Source organism: Lissotriton vulgaris, chromosome 6 (genome assembly GCF_964263255.1).
Source record: "Lissotriton vulgaris chromosome 6, aLisVul1.2, whole genome shotgun sequence".
In the NCBI taxonomy this organism is placed as follows: domain Eukaryota; kingdom Metazoa; phylum Chordata; class Amphibia; order Caudata; family Salamandridae; genus Lissotriton; species Lissotriton vulgaris.
The window spans coordinates 271,627,430-271,646,382 of NC_141694.1; the positions used below are offsets into that span (position 1 = coordinate 271,627,430).

At 47.6% G+C, this 18,953-nt stretch overlaps 1 protein-coding gene across 2 annotated transcripts in view; it reads left to right on the forward strand.

The window, feature by feature from the left end:
* Positions 1-18,953, forward strand: part of SMC6 (structural maintenance of chromosomes 6) — a 602,788-nt gene that overhangs the window by 327,689 nt on the left and 256,146 nt on the right. For both annotated transcript variants that reach the window (XM_086926302.1, XM_086926303.1), the window contains exon 19: positions 7,663-7,743. In XM_086926302.1, coding sequence (XP_086782428.1) covers positions 7,663-7,743 — 81 coding nt within the window. The remainder of the gene's footprint in view (positions 1-7,662; positions 7,744-18,953) is intronic.

Below are 18,953 nucleotides of genomic sequence, written 5' to 3' on the forward strand. Positions count from 1 at the left end.
TTTTGCATTGGTGCGCGTTATTTTGCGTCACCAATCGTGCAAATCCGGGTGTTATGATTGTCCAGGAGGGTTTTTAGTCCCTCCTGGTTACCACCCTGTCCGCTTTTGGCCCTGTCCACCTGGCGGTGGAAGACAGCACTTTTTTGTTCTAATTCGGCTTTGGCAAAGGCAGCTGCATGCAATTATAAACAAGCGGCTGCCTTTGCGCAATGCGAGAGCCTGTTTTTAATGTCATTTAACCCATTCTTCCGACATAGGCGGGGCATAGGTATGGACGTCAGGAGAGTCAGTGTGCTTTTATTCCTCAGCTGGTTTCATTTAGCTCAAACCTGTTTTCTCTTGCTGTGGTGAGCGCTGCCTGTGTTCAGACTCAGTGCCTAGAAGTCCTCGATGTTATGGCTGAGAGAGAATGGGTCATTACAGAGATGCTGATTTTGGAACTAGGCAATCAGACTCGAGTACCAGCATCGGCTCAGCACCCTGTGATTCCAGACAAATCGCTTCACCTTCCCTTGTTCACAGAATGAATGCGTCCCAGTGTTATGTAACTGGTGCTCGTGTAAAGCGCTCCCTCTGGTTTGTTTTTCTTGCTGTGGTGAGCGCTGCCTGTGCTCAGACTCAGTGCCTCGAAGCCCTCAATGTTATTGGTTGGGATAGGATGGGTCATTACAGAGATGGTGACTTTGGAACTAGGCAATCAGACTCGAGTCCCGGCGTCGGCTCAGCTCCTTGCGATTCCTGGCAAATCGCTTCACCTTCCCTTGTTCACAATATGAATGCGTCCCAGTGTTATGTAACTGGTGCTCGTGTAAAGCGCTCCCTCGGGTCGGTTTTGTGTTAAATAAAACTGCTCTGATGAGAACTAAACAAGATCTGAGCCCAGCCCGTCCCGAACCCAACAATCAGAAGGCAGAACAGCAACCCGTCATCACTCACTAGGTGGATCATGACTTCTGTCCTTTTTTGTTCTCGTCTGATCCTTTTCACAGTGCTTAAAAGTCCCCTTTACCTGTCCTGGCTGAAGACCACAACAAGGTGTCTGCTCAGGGGTGTCACCCCCAATCCCAGTTGCTTTTTTGTTTTAAAACCCCCTTTATATGTACTGTATCAGCTTGTCACACCTCAGTGGCATAAGAACCTGCCTGTAAGAAATATCTTATTGTTTGAGAACGCACCAGCTCTTCACAAGACTGTGAATAAACAGGACGTTTTCCTTTTGATAACGATAAAGACGACCGACCCATGCCTCTGTTGTGTCTGAATAGCATGTTTTGACTCTCACACAAACATCTCGCCGTGTGTTCAGTTCACAAAACAATCATAGTGCTATACGTCTGTACCTTTTTTAAAAGACAAACTACATTTTATGGCATTTTTTTAAAACACTTGCTTTTTGTAGTTTAACCTCTCTGTGGTGTCAGTAATTCAGTTTCTAAGTTTTCATTTAGCTGAAAGGCGTGTTTCTTTTTTACGTGCAATACTTACCAGACTTACGTATATGTCAATTCAATCCCCATTCATCGCAGTCTCATCATATTTTGTGCTGGCTATATTATCTGCTCACACTTTCAGCTTTAGCATACCAAATAATACCATATTAAAAAGTATATAGCAAGCATTTGCAATGCAATAGCTCTCGCATTTACGCAAGTTTGAGCTATTGGCATGGTAAATGACAATGCATTTTATTTATGCTTCAAAAACCAAAACTTAAATGAAAAGACATTGTCATTTACAATGCCGATAGCTCAAACTCGCCTAGACCTGTTGCATTGCAAATGCTTGTTTTCTTAATACAGTTGCCAACTTTGAGAAATGCAGTTGCCAATCCATGAGCTTGAAAATCATGAGACATTTCTTAACAAAGCCAATGCAATAATATAAATAAGTTGTGATTCGGTAACTGATTTTTCCACACAGGTTCAACCCAAAAAAATGCCCATCTTCAATGTAGATTTTAAACTTACTGACCATATAATATTACTATTCCATGATAAAGTCACATCTTTGTAAAGATGTACTATGTGCTCATGAAACGAAGAATACTCCAACATAATAACTTGCTGTGGGAATATATGTAAGAAATGTTGTGGTTCCTAAATGTTTTGACTGGTATTGCACTCTGTAGCAGAGTAAAGATAAAGCCATCCTTGTACAAAACTGCTGCTGATGTCTTTGCAAATCTGTTTCGCTTTTTAGGTCTCGCGTCAGCGAAAGACCTATTGTTGCCGGCTTGCCGGGAATGTTTGACAGGGCATGGGCACCCGCGGGCCTCCCTCACACCTGCTTCCGATAGCCGCTGCTCACCATCATATCTGGAGCGCCGGGTCCTCTGCTCCCGATGGGTGGGAGGTCGGGGGCGACGCGGCCAGGGACAGGCTAACAACTTCCAGCCTGCTAACTTTCTGCTTCGGGAGCGGCGGCTGTGGTGCACGAGCGGGGCAGGACGGCGGCTGCGCAGGATTCGTAGCCCCTGCCCTTCGGCAGCCTCCGGGGCTCCGCCCTGCTAGCACGCCATTGTCTGAGCGCCCCTCAGCGCTGGCTTGTTCCCAGAGCCCCCTGCTGTAGAGTTTGCTCCTCTTGTATTTTGTTTGCTCACAATTGTCCCTTTTGCCTCATGTACATTACCGTTTGCTTTTGTAATGTGCTCAGTTGTAATGTTCTCGTGTATCAGTTCTGTTCCTATTGTGAAGCGCTCCGACACCTTCGGGTAAAGTCACCGCTCTATAGAAAAACGCATAAACAATAATAATAATAATAAATAACACAGAGCGGACGTGCCACGGGCGGAAAGTGGCTTTCGGGTACCCCGTGGCTGCTCTCCTAAGGATGGAGGAGAACCAGCAGCTGGTGCTGCGCATCGATGGGGTGGTGCAGCCCTGTGGTTGGGAGGGGAGCAGCCTGCGTTGCGAGCTGAGTGGCTCCGAGCCCTCGGACATGGGCGTTCGCGGGGCAGTATGTCTAGGAGTGCTGCGGAGGATCTACATGGGCCATTGGACTAGGGGATGTGGAGGTCTGTGCAGACCCGGGGCATTCTATCTGAGGATGCCACTGTCAGGGCGAAGGTGGCGGGGCACACCAAGGGACACCACTGAGCACACGCACGGTGTTTAACAGGGCACCACATGGCATCACAGTGGGCTGCCAGCTAGTGCGCCTATTGCTGACCATTGCCACATTTGTGCTGGACTCAGTGACGAGTTTAGCAGGTCGAGAACTCAATGCAGTAGTGCTCCAGTGCTGTGCACATGTGGCCTTCACTGCACGTGACCGGCTTCCCCCACAAAGTTTCATTCTCGCAGCTCATGCCGCCCTTGTGCCGGAGGCGCCGCTCCACAGAGGCGCAGGGGAACTCTCTGGTGACGCCGGTTAGTGCACTGGGGCTGAAATGATTCAAAACCTCCTTGTTAAGCCTTCTTGCTGTTCTTGTGTATCCAGTTAATGTAACACACTCTGCAGCCTCGGACATGTTGGAGCTAAGCAGCTCTGGGTACCGGTGCACAGAGCACGTTTACTACCAGACTATGAACAGGGCACACGCGTGTGATCTGTACAATGGACCGTTAAAAGCCAGGAGCAGAGAGTGGGCAGCGCATGCACACTGGGCAGGTGCAGAACATAGACAGGGTATGTGGCAAGGCAACGTATAGTTTATATGAAATACTGATTTACATGACTGGTTGTGGACATGGATCTCACATGCTTACAGGTCAGCTGGACAGAGACACACTACGCAAAGGGGTGAGGTGGAACATGGACAGCATGTGTACACTTAACCTGCACGATGCATGGCGCGAATTCGGACATCACATGCATACATGTATCAGACCCAGAAAATGGATTAGCACCAGTGTAGGCGACAGTGACAGAGCATGTATCTTTATGTACACCGGAGAGGCCATGGAGAAAACATGAATAGCACATGTATGCAAGACAGGGGTAGCAAACATGCACCCGATTAAAGGCACAGCGTGGGCAATGCATGTACATAGAATGCATGGACAGTGTCTGTACACAGAACAGGCTCTGGAAGGAACAGAACATGGCAGCACATGAACACCTGATCAGAGGTGGACAGCATCATGTGTACACTAGGCAGCGATAGAAAAAAAACAGCACATGTACAAAGGACGGGGAACCGAAATGGACAAAACAGGGTACAGCACATGGGCTAGTTTAGAGGAACTAGATGGGACGAGACCAAGAAATGCATGGAAACCAAGGACAGAGCAGGTGAGAACACTCACACTGGCAGAGGCGAGTGATTGACTTGCATGCACAGAAGGCAGGTTATTGACCACACTTAGCACACAGAAGGGTAATGAGCAAGGCAGGTGCACCGGACATGATGAGTGCACGTTCCAATGGCATGTACACCCGACTGGTAATAGTAAGGGCACCAGTGGCTGGAGAGGCATAAGACGAGGGCCCGGAACACGGGGCACGACATTCGCAGGTCACGTGGAATGGGTCTGTTCTTGCTTGGAAGGCTAGTTATTGCCGGCCAGTTCACACTTACATTGTAGTGCAGTGCAGGGTTTGCACGGAGAAGCGCTATACGTGCAGCGCTGCCGATCCGGCGAGCTGCAAGAGTTGCCGGGTTTGTGGCTGGGCTCTGCCCACGAAGTGTCCCACTGCCTTCAACGACGAGGTGACAGAATGCGCCGCTCCGACCTCGCACGGGTTAATGGCGGCAAGCCGTTCAGCCTAAAATACGTTATTTGAGAACATGAATGGCAGACTGGCAGACTGCACCCCCTCTTCCCCAGTAGTGATTACACGCGCTTCTTGCAGAGCACAAGCGCTGCATTTTCTCTGCCTCCTAGACCGCACGCATTGCTCAGTGTCACAGTTAGCCGGAATGCTGATGTTCACAATTCGATTTCCAAACCACCAGGCCCTCTTTCAGCCTTGTTTGGGCTAAACCTTGCATTCGCTTGCCCTTCTTAAGCACGTTGATCTTATTAAGTTGAAGGTTATTATCAGAAAACATTGCCAGTTGTATGGTGTGAAAACTGTCCGTTTTCGACTTGAATGTAGTGGGACCAGCAGCCAGTGGCGCCGGCTGCGCCACAAAGGCCTGAAAGGCAGCCCTGTATTTGGGATGAACGCGGCCATGTCATAATTGTGATCAAGGAGCGCTTTGTCCTGCTCTCCGAGGCAGGGAGCTGGGGACTGCTTCGGATGGCAGGTGGCATGGCATGTTCCTTTCTGACTCCCTCGCTGCACTGGACACCTCTCTTAGCAATGCTGCATACATATTCCAATGCAGGTTCAAAATATTACATTTTGGTGTGCTTTATACGCACCGTCTCCTAATAGGGGATTGTTATAACTGTTATAAGGAGTTTAAAAAAAACCGAATTGTTTGTGAATGCTTTTTGACAGATTTGCCCCTCGCCAAGTTGGTCTGTGTTCGGGAGGTCGGATTAACTCACTATATATATTTTCTGAAAACAGAATTTGTGTATGTTAGATGACCACTAGAGAAATGTTCTTTCTCCATCAAGTTCTCATGAATGCCTCTGAAGGCCTGGTATGAATATGGTAAATGTTGGTTGGATAATTTACAAAACTTAACACTATGACCTCATACAGCTGGGCTCTTAGCAGATCTGCTATTTCTCACATCTGCCTTGGATGCTTGGGTGTTTTTCAGAAGTAAATGATTTTGTATATTTGTTTCTTTTTGGGCCTGTTCTAGTCTCGCCTTGGGTGCCTCTGCTATTCGATGTTCACTTTTTAGGGTTTGTTCTAATGTGTACACAACCTGGAGACGAAGGCCTCACGCCTCATTGTCTGTACCCTAAGAGACCATTGGTTGCACCATGGCATCTGATAGGACTCAGTTGACTCACACCCAGGACACTGATTGGTCCCTCGCTTTACTCACTGTGAGTAGAGATCTATTTGCACCTCTTTGAGGCAGTCGGTCAGAAGGAGGCTGCCACATATTTTATGATGTCTCAAACACAGAGTGTTGGCAAACGAAAGCAAACATTTGCTCCAACGTCAGCCTACAAAGTTAGAGATGAACTTATATTACCAGCTATTCCATGTCAGGGAAAATAAACGTGGGCCAATATCACGTTACTTATTGCAAGTGTGCCAATAAACGCATATTCAGACATTTATTACCACAGGGCAGCAAATGGGACATAAGAAAAACACTGTTTGCTGCTTGGCGGAATTCCATGTTACACTGCCTTTATATAAGGAAGCAACTCCACCGCATCTCTTCAGCGTCATTTCAACAGACTGTACTGTAATCCCAGGCAATCCTGGTTTTGGATAAATGTTTTGCTTTAAACAAATGCACATTCAAAATGGCATTAACAAATCAAATAGGTCTTGCCTTGTTGTTACAGGGTGGCGATATAGCAGCACTGCTGCAAAACTGTCCCCCAGTAACAACAAGCTTTTGTAATGCAATAGGTCTCGCATTTACACAAATTTAAGCAATTGGCATTGTAAACGACAATGCGTTTTATTTATGTTTTAAAAACCAAACCATACATTAAAGGCATTGTCATTTACAATGCCAATAGCTCAAACTCACCTAAATGCGAGACCTATTGAATTGCAAATGCTTGTTGTTTCTAGGGGAAATTTTGCGGACACATGCTTATTTCATATCTGCATCCCACTTCCACAGGCACAGCACATGGTATGCCAAGTGTGTGTTAAGCCATGTTATGCTGCTGACAGTGGAAGGTAGATGGTTTTTGATGGACACCCACAAATGAAAGGATGACCACTTTCAGAATGCCTCACTGGTGGTATCCATTTCTTAACGCATGTTTTGCTGAGGCGTCCCGGCCCTGCTTAGAGGTCATAACTGGCTGACTTCAGTTGGGTGAACGCATAGGATGGGGAGAACAACAACAAGCAGGCTGAAGTGGAGGGTAGGTGGGAGGAGCAGGAGAACCAGAGGGGTATAGCAGCAGACCAGGAGAAGGAGGACCAGAAAGACCTGGAGAATGGCGGGAGCCAGACCAACAGAATGGCTAAGAACATTGGGACCAGCTCCAACAGTAGAACCACAAGCAGGAGGAGGAAGACCTGGAGATGGGTGACTTCCCTGCCCCAGCGTCACTGTATTTTTTTTTTTTTTTTTTTAGGTTTGGGAATGCTTCATATACACTTAAGGATTATATTTTTCATAAAAACTATCGAATGTGGGCCTTGTACCCTACAATATCACAATTTTTTTATTGTCCCTGATTTGTGATTTTCTTATGTCTAGTTTTGGAAAGTAGCCAAAATGTGACCTTTTCCATTTAATGAAAAAAAAATTAAAAACGTTGTGAAATGTTTTTTTTTTTGTAAAAGGAACCAATAGAATGTTTTTAACCTTCTGAGTACTCCGTGTTGGGTTAAGTTTACACAGAACTGCAGCATGTCATAGCTCATTTGAATGGTATCCATGTTTTTGGAGTTAGTTAGAAGGAATGTGGTTTTATAAGGACCCGAAGTTAGACATAAATTGTAAATATAAAAGACAAACTCAAGATAGGGTTAACAGTAGAAATGGCTATTTGTATTTGGATGTTGTCATGCAGTTTGACAACTCTAAAACAATGATGTGATTTAAAATGATTTAACCATATTCTTGATACAAACGATTTCCTACAAAAATGTACTGTTTTTTACTCCTTTCAGATGAAAATTAGAAAAATACGTGCTGCTATCACAGACTTAGAAAATGTTGAAGAACACCAGTCCGTGGATATCTCTACATTGGTAAGTTCTTAGTTTGTAGTATATGTTGATGTGTTATGTTATGTTATAGGAACATACAAAGTTCAGCGGTTACCCGGAGGTGTCCTGGTGCTAGTTATTATCCCCTGGGTAAAACGGTAAACTGCTATTACAGGTTGAAAAGCCAGGTCTTTAGACTCTTCCTAAATGTCAGTAGGTCTGTGCTGTTTCTCAAATATAAAGGAAGGTCGTTCCAAGCTTTTGCAGCGCGCAAGACAAAGCTTCTTCCGCCCCAGGAGGCTTTTTTTGTGGGTGGCACTCCCACCAATTTGGCTTCCATGGAAAGCAGGGTCCTTTTCGACCAGTACCATTGAATATTCTGTTTCAGATACTCGGGGCCTATGCCTTGAAGTACCTTAAAAACTGTACACAGGGCTTTCAAGTGCACCAGTTTCCTGGCCGGCAACCAGTGAAGTTTACTAATTTCCTTGAATTGGTGTAAATTTAGGTGTGCCTGACAACAACCTTGCTGCCGCGTTTTGAAGCAGTTGGAGTTTGTTCATGAAGCGTTCCTGTGTACTCAGAGGGCATTACAATAATCGAGCCTAGACAGGACAATCGCCGTGACAACTGTTCGTTGGCAGTCTGCCGGTAAAAAGGGAGAATGTTTTTTGATCATCCTAAGCAAATGGAAGGTGGCAGATAACATTGTATTGATCTGGTCACCGAAATTAAGCTTGTCATCAATCATGATGCCCAAGTTTATTTACCTTCCTTGATGATTTAGGAAGAATGCCCATTGTGATTGGCCACAAATTTGGGGTCCAAAAATTGGCGTAATTACCAAAGAGGATGACCTCTGTCTTGCCTACATTTAATTTAAAAAAAACACAGTTGATGAACAGAATGCAGAACAATGTCTTACATTCACCCCAGTGCAAAGATCTGGGCCTAAATCCATCGTTTTTTTGCACTCCACACCACCCTAGGTCAGACACTGGCTATATGCAAATCAGCCTTGACCCTGTGCCTCATGGGAACAGTCCAGCCCGAACTACCAAGCCATGTCTTTCCTAGACTGGAATCAAGCATCCAAGGACCGGTTTCTGGCTATCAGCCTTCTTCAGCCTGGATAGCTTGACTCCAGTGATGTGGAGAGCCTGGGACTCACGTCTGAGTATACCCAGTACACTCGGGGTGAAAATTGCAAAAAACACAGTTGATGGACAGAATGCAGAACAATGTCTTAAACTGTGTTTTTTACATTTAATTTTAGGCAGTTTTGTGTCATCCAACTCCCCACAGCTACCATACAGTCGTGGAACTGAATATCTAGTTCAGATCCCTGACCTTGCCCTAGCGTCACGACAATCTGTTTGTCATCAGTGTGGGATGTTAGATTAAAACCAAAGGAGCTGATCAGTGAGGCAAGTGATGAGACGTACACATTGAAAAGTAGGGGGCTCAGCGAAGACCCCTGTGGAACTCCGCAAGGCAGGGAAAAAAGTTTGGAGTGAAATTTATCCAGCACGACTATTTGTGAACGCCGAGATAGAAATGATTTTAGGAGCTTCCACGCTTTGCCTTGAAACCCACATGCCAACAAACGATCCATCAGTAAGTCATGATGGACCGTATCAAAGGCTAACGATGGGTCGAGTAGCACTATGGGGGCCTTCCATCCCTTATCCAGGGCTTCCCTAATCTCTTCTGTGGATTTGAAAAGTAATGACTCAGTGCTGTGACCTTCTCTAAAACCGCATTGTGTAGGGTCCAACACTTGGTTATCACGTAGGAAGACACTGAGTTGCCCATTCATTGCCTTCTCAATTATTTTTGCTGGTAGTGGAAGTCGGGAAATCGGTCGGAAGTTATTTGGATCTTTGGGATCAAGATTTGGCTTCTTTAACAGGGTTAGTATTGAAGCCAATTTTCACTGTTTTGGGAAATGCCCTTTTTCAAAAATTGCATTAAAAAGGGAGGTAAGTGTAGGGGCAACGGGAGTCGGGGCGAGTTTTATCTCCGAGACCGGGCAGGGATCAAAGGGAAACCTGATCTCGCTGCCTCGAGGAATTTCTTAGTATCTGTTAATGAGATATTGGCAAATTTGTCAAAGACATGGGGGAGGGGGGTCATTAGTTGGCCTTGTTCTTCCCGGCGGGACCTCAGGCTCTGTGGAACTTGAGAGGTTAAATGCCGAAAAAATGACCTACACCTTATTCAGGAAAAACCTTGCGATGTCCTCGCATAGTTTCTGATTTGACTCGATTTCGTCTGGACGGGGGGAGACCAGAAACGATACAGTTTTAAAGATTTCATTTGACAAATATTTTGCTAAATTGATCTGATTTGCAGCAAAGTTTTTTTAGCATTGAAAATCAGTATCTTGTAAGAGGCAAGACTCTTTAAATATCTTTCTGTCTGACGCCTCATATTTTTTTCCTCCAATTCCGCCGAGGGATTTACACATGAGTTTCTGTTTCCTCAGCTCCTCCGTGTACCAAGAAGCTGTTGGGAGAGATCTTTTGGGAGATCTGAGTTTTATGGGGGCTAGTTTGTTACATGCTGTTCCCACCCAGTCTGTGTAAAAGGTGGTAGCCTCGTCTAATTTTGTAGGTAGCGGACCAGCAGTTGCTGTAACCGCCACCTTTGCCCTCAAATCTATTTCATGCCCTTCTCTCAATTTGACTCTTATTGCCCGCCTTGTCGACACAGAGAACGGGATAAGTCCATTTAAAAAATACAGCTGCATGATCGGTCCATGTAAGGGGTAGCACGCCCGTACATGTGAGCTGAGGATAGTTTGAAAAAATACCATCCAAAGTTTACCCTGCTTTGTGCATGGATCCTGTCACTTGTTGAACGAGGTCCCCACTCTTCATCATGTCTATGAGAGCCAATGTGTCAGGATCCATGAGTGCTTCCAGATGGTAATTGAAATCACCCAGGATCATAAAGGAGTCAGAACATAGACCTGTTTCCAGCAGATTCTCAATGGACGCAAGGAAGATGTTTCTGGGCCCAGGGGGACTGGTAAAATAAGATGCCCTTAAAAGTATGGTGATCAAACCGAGAGAGGCTAACCGAGAGTGCCTCACAGGCTGAGTTAGAAGCTGTGCAAAAACCCGCCTTCACTGAGTTGTGATAAATTAGGGCTACGCCCCCACCTTTCTTGACTGATCTGTTTAAGGTGTGACATAGAAACCCAGGAGGTGTTACATTGACTATGTCAGGACCCGAGGCTTCGTCAGTCCACATTTCAATAATAAATGCTATTTTAATATCTCTTTCCTCAATCAAGTCCGCACACTCTGTACTGTACTTCACTAGAGATCTGGCGTTAAGCGTCATGGACTTAATCGCTGTAATTTCTGGTTGCAAATTATTTTGCTTTTTTGTAGTTATGCGACTAGGATTTTGGTACATGAGTCTTGGTAATATGCAGTTGCAGTTGGTGCAAGTGACCAAGGGAGCGGGTGGACACGACTCCCATGTGAGACATATGCACCCAGGGGATTTATTAGTTGGCCTAACCTCTAATAGCTGTTGTTAGACCTGGCATCATTGGCGTGAGTCTCCCTTCCATTTTTGACGGATTGCCTCCTCTGTTTTGATATGTTTTTGCTGGATATATGCTTTGTGGTACAAAAGGGGGTGGCGATGTACGGAGCATCTGAATCAATCAAACACTCACACCCAGTCAAAGGATCTGGGTTTAATCCATCACCGTTCTTTAGCCTACTCTGCCACCCCAGTTCAGACATGGCTATATGCAAATCAGTCTGACCCTGTGCCTCATGGGAACAGTCCAGCCCGAACTGGTAAAGCCATGTCTTCCCTGGACCGGAAACAAGCTTCCGAGGACCGGTTTCTGGCATTCCAGCCGTCTTCTGCCCGGCTTGCTTGAATCCAGTGGCAAAGTGAGCGAGGGACTCACGTCTGAGCATACCCTGCCACACTTATGGCGGCCAAAAGCGGTCCAAAAGGGGGTGGCGATGGACGGAGCATCTGAATCAATCAAAACCTCACACTCAGTCAAAGGAACTGGGTTTAATCCATCACCGTTCTTTAGCCCACTCTGCCACCCCAGTTCAGACATGGCTATATGCAAATCAGTCTGGCCCTGTGCCTCATGGGAACAGTCCAGCCCGAACTGGTAAAGCCATGTCTTCCCTGGACCAGAAACAAGCTTCCGAGGACCGGTTTCTGGCATTCCAGCCGTCTTCAGCCCGGCTTGCTTGAATCCAGTGGCAAAGTGAGCAAGGGACTCACGTCTGAGCATACCCTGCCACACTTATGGCGGCCAAAAGCGGTACAAAAGGGGGTGGCGATGGACAGAGCATCTAAATCAATCAAACACTCACACCCAGTCAAAGGATCTGGGTTTAATCCATCACCATTCTTTAGCCCACTCTGCCACCCCAGTTCAGACATGGCTATATGCAAATCAGTCTGACCCTGTGCCTCATGGGAACAGTCCAGCCCGAACTGGTAAAGCCATGTCTTCCCTGGACGGAAACAAACTTTTGCTTAACCATTTGAGCCTGCCTCTGCTGGGTTGTGTATTCCTTGTCTGGTTTTGTGAGTAACAGGGCTGGGGGATTCCAGGAGACAGGCTGGGACAGCCCAGTGGTGAATAGAGAGGTCTGCATCTAGATGGGAGGGAGGAGTTGCACATGGGACCTGAATAGGGCTGGCCTTCAGTCTACAATGCTGGCTCCACCTCCTGTGGCGTGTCTGATGTCTCTGCCCTGCACTGTGAAAAGAGAGGAGGAATCATGTCTAACAGAATGCTCCAGAGCTGTATCTTCCCTCCCCTGTGCTGGCTCCACCTCCTGTGGCGGGGGCTGATGTCTCTGCCCTCCACAGTGAAAGGAAGAAGAGAGTCATGTAAACAAAGTGCTCAGGAAATGGTTTGAACTAGGCAGAGGCCTCTCTGCCTGCAGAGAACAAAGGATTTTGGGGTATAAATATTGGGACCCTGATCCCAAGAAATTTGATCACTTCTGGAACAAGAAACCTTTCTGCCAAGGAGAAGAACCAAGAAAGCTGCAGGAGTTATACTGCCCCTCTGCCAGTGTGCTGTTTGCTGGGTTGGCCTGCAGTGGTTGCTTCATTGCCAAGGGAAAGGAGAAGGAACTTTGTAAGGGCTGTCATCTACAGAATATTCTCCAAGGGCTTGAACTATGCTTGCCTCCTGCTGAAGTCTCGGGGACAAAAGACTTCACCTTCTGCTCCCTCCTGAAATTCCTTGCTGGAAATTCTGACTCCAGTCACTTACGTGCCGCTGGGAGCTGGAAGCACGATGTATCGAGAAGAAGCGTGTCGCCGCCGCAGCTGAAATCATCTCAACGCCGTAGAAGCGAGCCTTCGTCGCATCTCCCTGGATGCGCGTGTTCATCGAAGCTGCCTGCTGTCGCATCACCGGAGAAGCGTGACTCCATCGAGAGAGTCGCCATCGCATCGCCGGAGAAGCGTGTCGCAGGGCCTGTCGTGGCTCCAAAGTACAGAGTTGTCGCAAGGCTGCAAGGGCGTCATCGCATCGCCGCATCAAGGGCACCATCTTCTCGCAGCAACCGGATAATCGCATCACATGAAGGCGCCATCTTGCGCACCACAACGGGCCCGCAGGCCGAGAATCTACGCATCAACTCCGCACCGGTAAGGCTAACGATGAGTCCCCTACTCTGCGCAAGCATTGAGGAAGGACGCAAGCGTTCCCCCCCGGTCATGGAACCGACTCATCTCCCCTTTTGCAAGCTTTTTGTTTACTTTGCATTACGCATCCAGGTACTTTGTTGAGAACTTTGTCGCATTTACCAACAACTTGAACTAAGAGACTTTAATCATCTTTTAAGTAATCTTAAGTGTAGTTTTGTGGATTTTTGTTGTTTGTGGTCTCGTGTTTAATTCTATATAAAGAATACTTATTTTTTATAAAACCTGTGTAGTGTCCATTCGTAGTGATTTTAACTGTATTACTGTGTATATTCACAAATGCTTAACACACTGCCTCTGAGATAAGCCTTTCCGCTCGTGCCAAGCTACCAAGGGGGTGAGCAGGGTTTATTAAGGAGTGTAATCCCCTTATCCTGACTTAGAATTAAGGGTCCCTATTTGGACAAAGGTGAATATAATTTCCAATTAGCTCTGACCACGCCCCATTCTCCTAGGACGCAAGTGGTGGTGGAGATCGACTGGCCGCCCCAAGTGATCCCTCCAGCGCCGATCGACGACGCACCTGGCGCCTGTGGCGGACTCCACGGCGCCGGGTCATCGACTTGTCTCCAGAGGTCCCCTCCTCTCCGAAGGTTTGTCATCTACTGGTCTCCTCTTCTTCGGAGACGGGACGCCGCGCCGTTGCTTTTTCCCCGGCGTCTTCCAGGGAGGGCTCAACCCTTGGACACTCTCTTCCACAACTCGCTGTTGGTTGCTCCGCAGGCTTCTTCACCTTCTCCAGAGGCCCCTCAGGCCCCCACTCATCCGTGGATCTTCCACTATTCAGTGGCTGGCCATTTCTTCCTCCAGTTGGACACTGGGATGGACGGCTTAGTTTACAGCTGTCGCCCACGGAGGAATTGCCTTTCTTTCCACCCTTCTACCCAGGGCGCTCTCCTGCAGACTGCTTTTCCTTCCTTGCCTTCCGTGTTGTTTCCTCCGTCAGGGGAGGCCCGGTGGTTGGATTCATGGGGACATGACATATTCGCTTCCTCTAGTGCTGCTTTGCGAGCGCTCAACAGACTTTGTGTGTTGGCCAGGGCTACACCCAGCCTGTGGGATTCTGTGGAGTAACTTCTGTCTTGCGTCTCCCACGAAGGTGTCCGTGCTGATCTGCGGCACCATGTGTTGGATGGCCGAGAGTTGGCCACATTTATTCTTCGGTCGGCCTTGGATGTTGCTGATGCTCTCTGCCGAGCTCTGGCAAGGTCTGTGGCGTCTCTGACGCCATGCTTGGTTGCGGGATGGCGTTTTTTTCAGAGAATATTAGGGAGCGTCTGGTTGACCTGCCTTTTGATGGGGTTCTTTTATTTAACTCCCATACGAGCTCCGCCATTCAACGGCTCCTTGCCTGGCTTCATCCTCCTCCCCCTCCGTAAGCTTGGCTTGTTGGTCCTCCGTTGCTTTATGGGAGGCCTTATCTCACCTTTTTTCCGGAGTCTAGTGTTTCGGTTGGCCCGCGTATGTGTTCTGTGTGGTTTGACGTACCTTCAGGGCCCCTAGGTTGGCCCCACTGTACTGTTGGCTGCTGGTACAGCCCCTTTGGCATTTGTGTATTTTTTGGCTGATTGGTAAGCTGTCTGTGGTACTACCCGCAGGTCCTTTATTCCTCTGCTGCAGGATTTTTTCCCTAAGAGGTGTTCCCATGTTTTCTTTGGGACGTGTCCTACCCTAAGTGGTGTACTTGTAGCTATTGTTTAGCTCTCTCCTAAACTGGGAGGGTGCAGACCCCTTTTTCTGGTTCCTCGCCTTTCCTGGCATCCCTATATACCGCTTGTGCGGTCTCTTTTGTCTTGCTTCGGCGCAGCTTGCTCTGCTCCAGGTTCTGTACTTCTCAGTATCCGCTACATCGCTAGATCGGCTTTGACATCCTGTCTACAGCGTTGTGTTGGGGTATTGCCGCCTTTTTGTCTGGCGTGTTGACCTGGTCCTCTGTCTTGTGCTCCGGGGTGGGGGGCTAGGATTTTCCTAGTATTTTCCTGTATTCTGGTTGACTGCTTAGGTCCGTCCTACGTATTTCTCCTCTTTCTCTTCTGGCTGGTCCCACTTCTTTTCGTGGGTCAGTCTGTGTCTGGAACGGTCTTCTTTTGGGTATTGTTCTGGATTTCCCTGGCCTTTGCCTTAGTCTTGCACTCTGCTTGTTCTAGGGGCACTGCTTCATAGTACTTGCCGATTCAGAAAAGGGGGTGGTGATGAACAGAGTGTCTGAATTAAGCAGACCACTCTTACCCAGTCCAAAGATCAGGGCTTGATCCATCACCGTTATTTATCTCACTGCACCATCCCAGCTCAGAACCTGGCTATATGCAAATCAGTCTGTCCCTGGCCCAGTGCATCATGGGAACAGGGCAGACTAAACTACCAAGCCAATTCTTCACCAGAAAGGAGACAAGCTACCGGGGACCGGTTTCTGGCATTTCAGCCTTCTTCGGCCCGGCTTGCTTGAATCCTGATGGTGCAGTGAGAAAGGGACTCATGTCTGAGTATACCCTGCCACACCTATAGTGGCCAAAAACGATTCAGAAAAGGGGGTGGTGATGAACAGAGTGTCTGAATTAAGCAGACCACTCTTACCAAGTCCAAAGATCAGGGCTTGATCCATCACCGTTATTTATCTCACTGCACCATCCCAGCTCAGAACCTGGCTATATGCAAATCAGTCTGTCCCTGGCCCAGTGCATCATGGGAACAGGGCAGACTAAACTACCAAGCCAATTCTTCACCAGAAAGGAGACAAGCTACCGGGGACCGGTTTCTGGCATTTCAGCCTTCTTCGGCCCGGCTTGCTTGAATCCTGATGGTGCAGTGAGAAAGGGACTCATGTCTGAGTATACCCTGCCACACCTATAGTGGCCAAAAACGATTCAGAAAAGGGGGTGGCGATGAACAGAGTGTCTAAATTAAGCAGACCACTCTTACCCAGTCCAAAGATCAGGGCTTGATCCATCACCGTTATTTATCTCACTGCACCATCCCAGCTCAGAACCTGGCTATATGCAAATCAGTCTGTCCCTGGCCCAGTGCATCATGGGAACAGGGCAGACTAAACTACCAAGCCAATTCTTCACCAGAAAGGAGACAAGCTACCGGGGACCGGTTTCTAACATTTCAGCCTTCTTCGGCCCGGCTTGCTTGAATCCTGATGGTGCAGTGAGAAAGGGACTCATGTCTGAGTATACCCTGCCACACCTATAGTGGCCAAAAACGATTCAGAAAAGGGGGTGGAAGGGTATACTCAGATGTGAGTCCCTAGCTCATTGCACCATCAGGATTCAAGCAAGCCGGGCCGAAGACGGCTGAAATGCCAGAAACCGGTCCCCGGTAGCTTGTTTCCTTCCCAGTATAAGAATTGGCTTGGTAGTTTGGTCTGCCCTGTTCCCATGATGCACTGGGCCAGGGTCAGACTAATTTGCATATAGCCAAATTCTGAGCTGGGATGGTGCAGTGAGCTAAAAAACGGTGATGGATCAAGCCCTGATCTTTGGACTGGGTAAGAGTGGTCTGCTTAATTCAGACACTCTGTTCATCACCACCCCCTTTTCTGAATCATCATAGTACTTACCAGCAGCAGGCTGAGCATGCCTGCTCTTTCTGGTCCACCGCTCTGGGCCTTGGCGTGTACCCTTGTGCTCCTGCCCCTTGTTCTGCCGGAGCTTTGCGCGACGGTGTCTTTCTTCTCACTCCTGGTCTTCTTGGCTTTGGAGCCGTTCCTGCCTTGTCCGCTGCCTCAAGGCTGATGCCTGTTGAACTGCCCCCTTCACTGTGCGTGTTCTCCTGTGGCGGGCTCTGCCACCCTTTCTACCTCTTCTTGGAGTTTGGGGTGGTTCCTTTCTTCCTTGGTACTTCTCTGGCGTTGTCTTTCCCTCCGGGGTTTTCTGGGGGAGGTCCCTTGTACCTTAGATGTGTTTGGGGTATCATGGCCTCCCTTCGCCTTGTTCTTGCTTACATCTGCTTGGTAGGGGCTGGGCTGCCCTTCTTGTCCCCATTACATATCCCCTGCTGGGCCCCTGTGTTTCTTCCTACTGGGGAGGTTCTCTCGCAGGCCCTCCTCCCCTCTGGGTATGGCTAAGGTATCTATTTTACGTTAAGGATTCTGCAGCTAGTAGTTTCTATCAGATGCACAAGTTACTTAACTTCGGTAACGATTTATCTGGTAGAGACGATTCTAGCCGCTGATTCCTTCACGACCTGCCCTTCCCCCCGTTCTGCGAGGACCTTCAGCTTGGTTTTCTGCGCTCGCCTCCCTCCGGGTGGCTTGTCTTCTACGAGTGTCCTCTTCACTTCCTCCCTGACGGGATGCTTCGTTCTGTTTAATTGTTCCACCCCTTCCTTGCTGGTGCAATGTTGGTTGGTTCATGTGTACTGCATCCCTACACCCTGTTTTTTTCCAGTGTGGGGGCCTACTTTTACTCTTCTTTCCTTTAAATTGCTTAAGATTTCTGAATCCTCTGCAGTCCTCAGAGTTGGGGTATTTTGGCTGTACCTCAGCCTTTAGTTCCTTCCAGTGGATACGACCCTCCTTGATGGTGTTGTCATGGGGTAATTTGCTGTTACTTATCTGTTCCGGATTTGTTGCCCTTCACTGTTGTGGGTTGTAATTGCAGACTGTCTATCATCTGCTATTACGTTTTTCACATGTTTTTCCTGCCTCCAGGGAGGATGTTGTCTTAGCTTCGTGAGATTGCTCCTTAGAGCGGTGCTCTGCTCTTTCACTGCTATGGCTTTCTGTGCCTTAGTGCCTGGCACTTTTCCAATTGGTGCTGTTCCTCACCTTTCGTTCCTCTCTGTTTTTTCAGTTTTTTTCGCACACTGTTCCCATACTCTCCACAGTTTTGTTTGTGATGGCTCTGCGTTGTGGTGCGGAAAAGTTCTCAGAAAAAAACTGACGTCAGCGCGCCGGGGTGGGGCTTATGTGACCTCGCTGACGTCACGCCCGCGGACGATATCAGGGCGTAGTCACGTGGTACTGCCCCCGGCGCGCAGAGATGCTTTGGCAAAGAAAATTTTCCGGATCCTGTCTCACGCCTTGGGATAATTCTACGTTAAGGAATCTGCGGCTAGAATCGTCTCTACCAGATACATTTTTTCTGAAGGTAAGTAACTTGTACTTTCTGCTCAATATGACTAGAATAAAGGAAAATGAATGCCAAGAGGACATTTGTTTTCAAAACATGTGTCTTAAGGTGATACAATTTATATCCTCAAGCACTTGGTTTTTGTGAGTCTGCCTATACATTTTGGATAAACTCTGTAAAACCTCGGCAGGTGAGCTCTATCAACAGTGCCTCTTATAATTGCTGATTGTTAAATCTTTATTTTTCTTTTAAGTTTAAGACTTTGTCCAGGACGAAATTTGGCTCCTCTTCACTTAACATAACCTGGATTCTGAATAATTGTTGAATGAACATTCCAAGGTAAACCAGATGAGGATACAAGGAATTTTATTTTCAGTTTATTATAGTATCAAGGAGTAATAAATAATGGTGAAAAGAAAACATTAAGGAGGTACAACGAATACTGTAAAAAAAAAAATG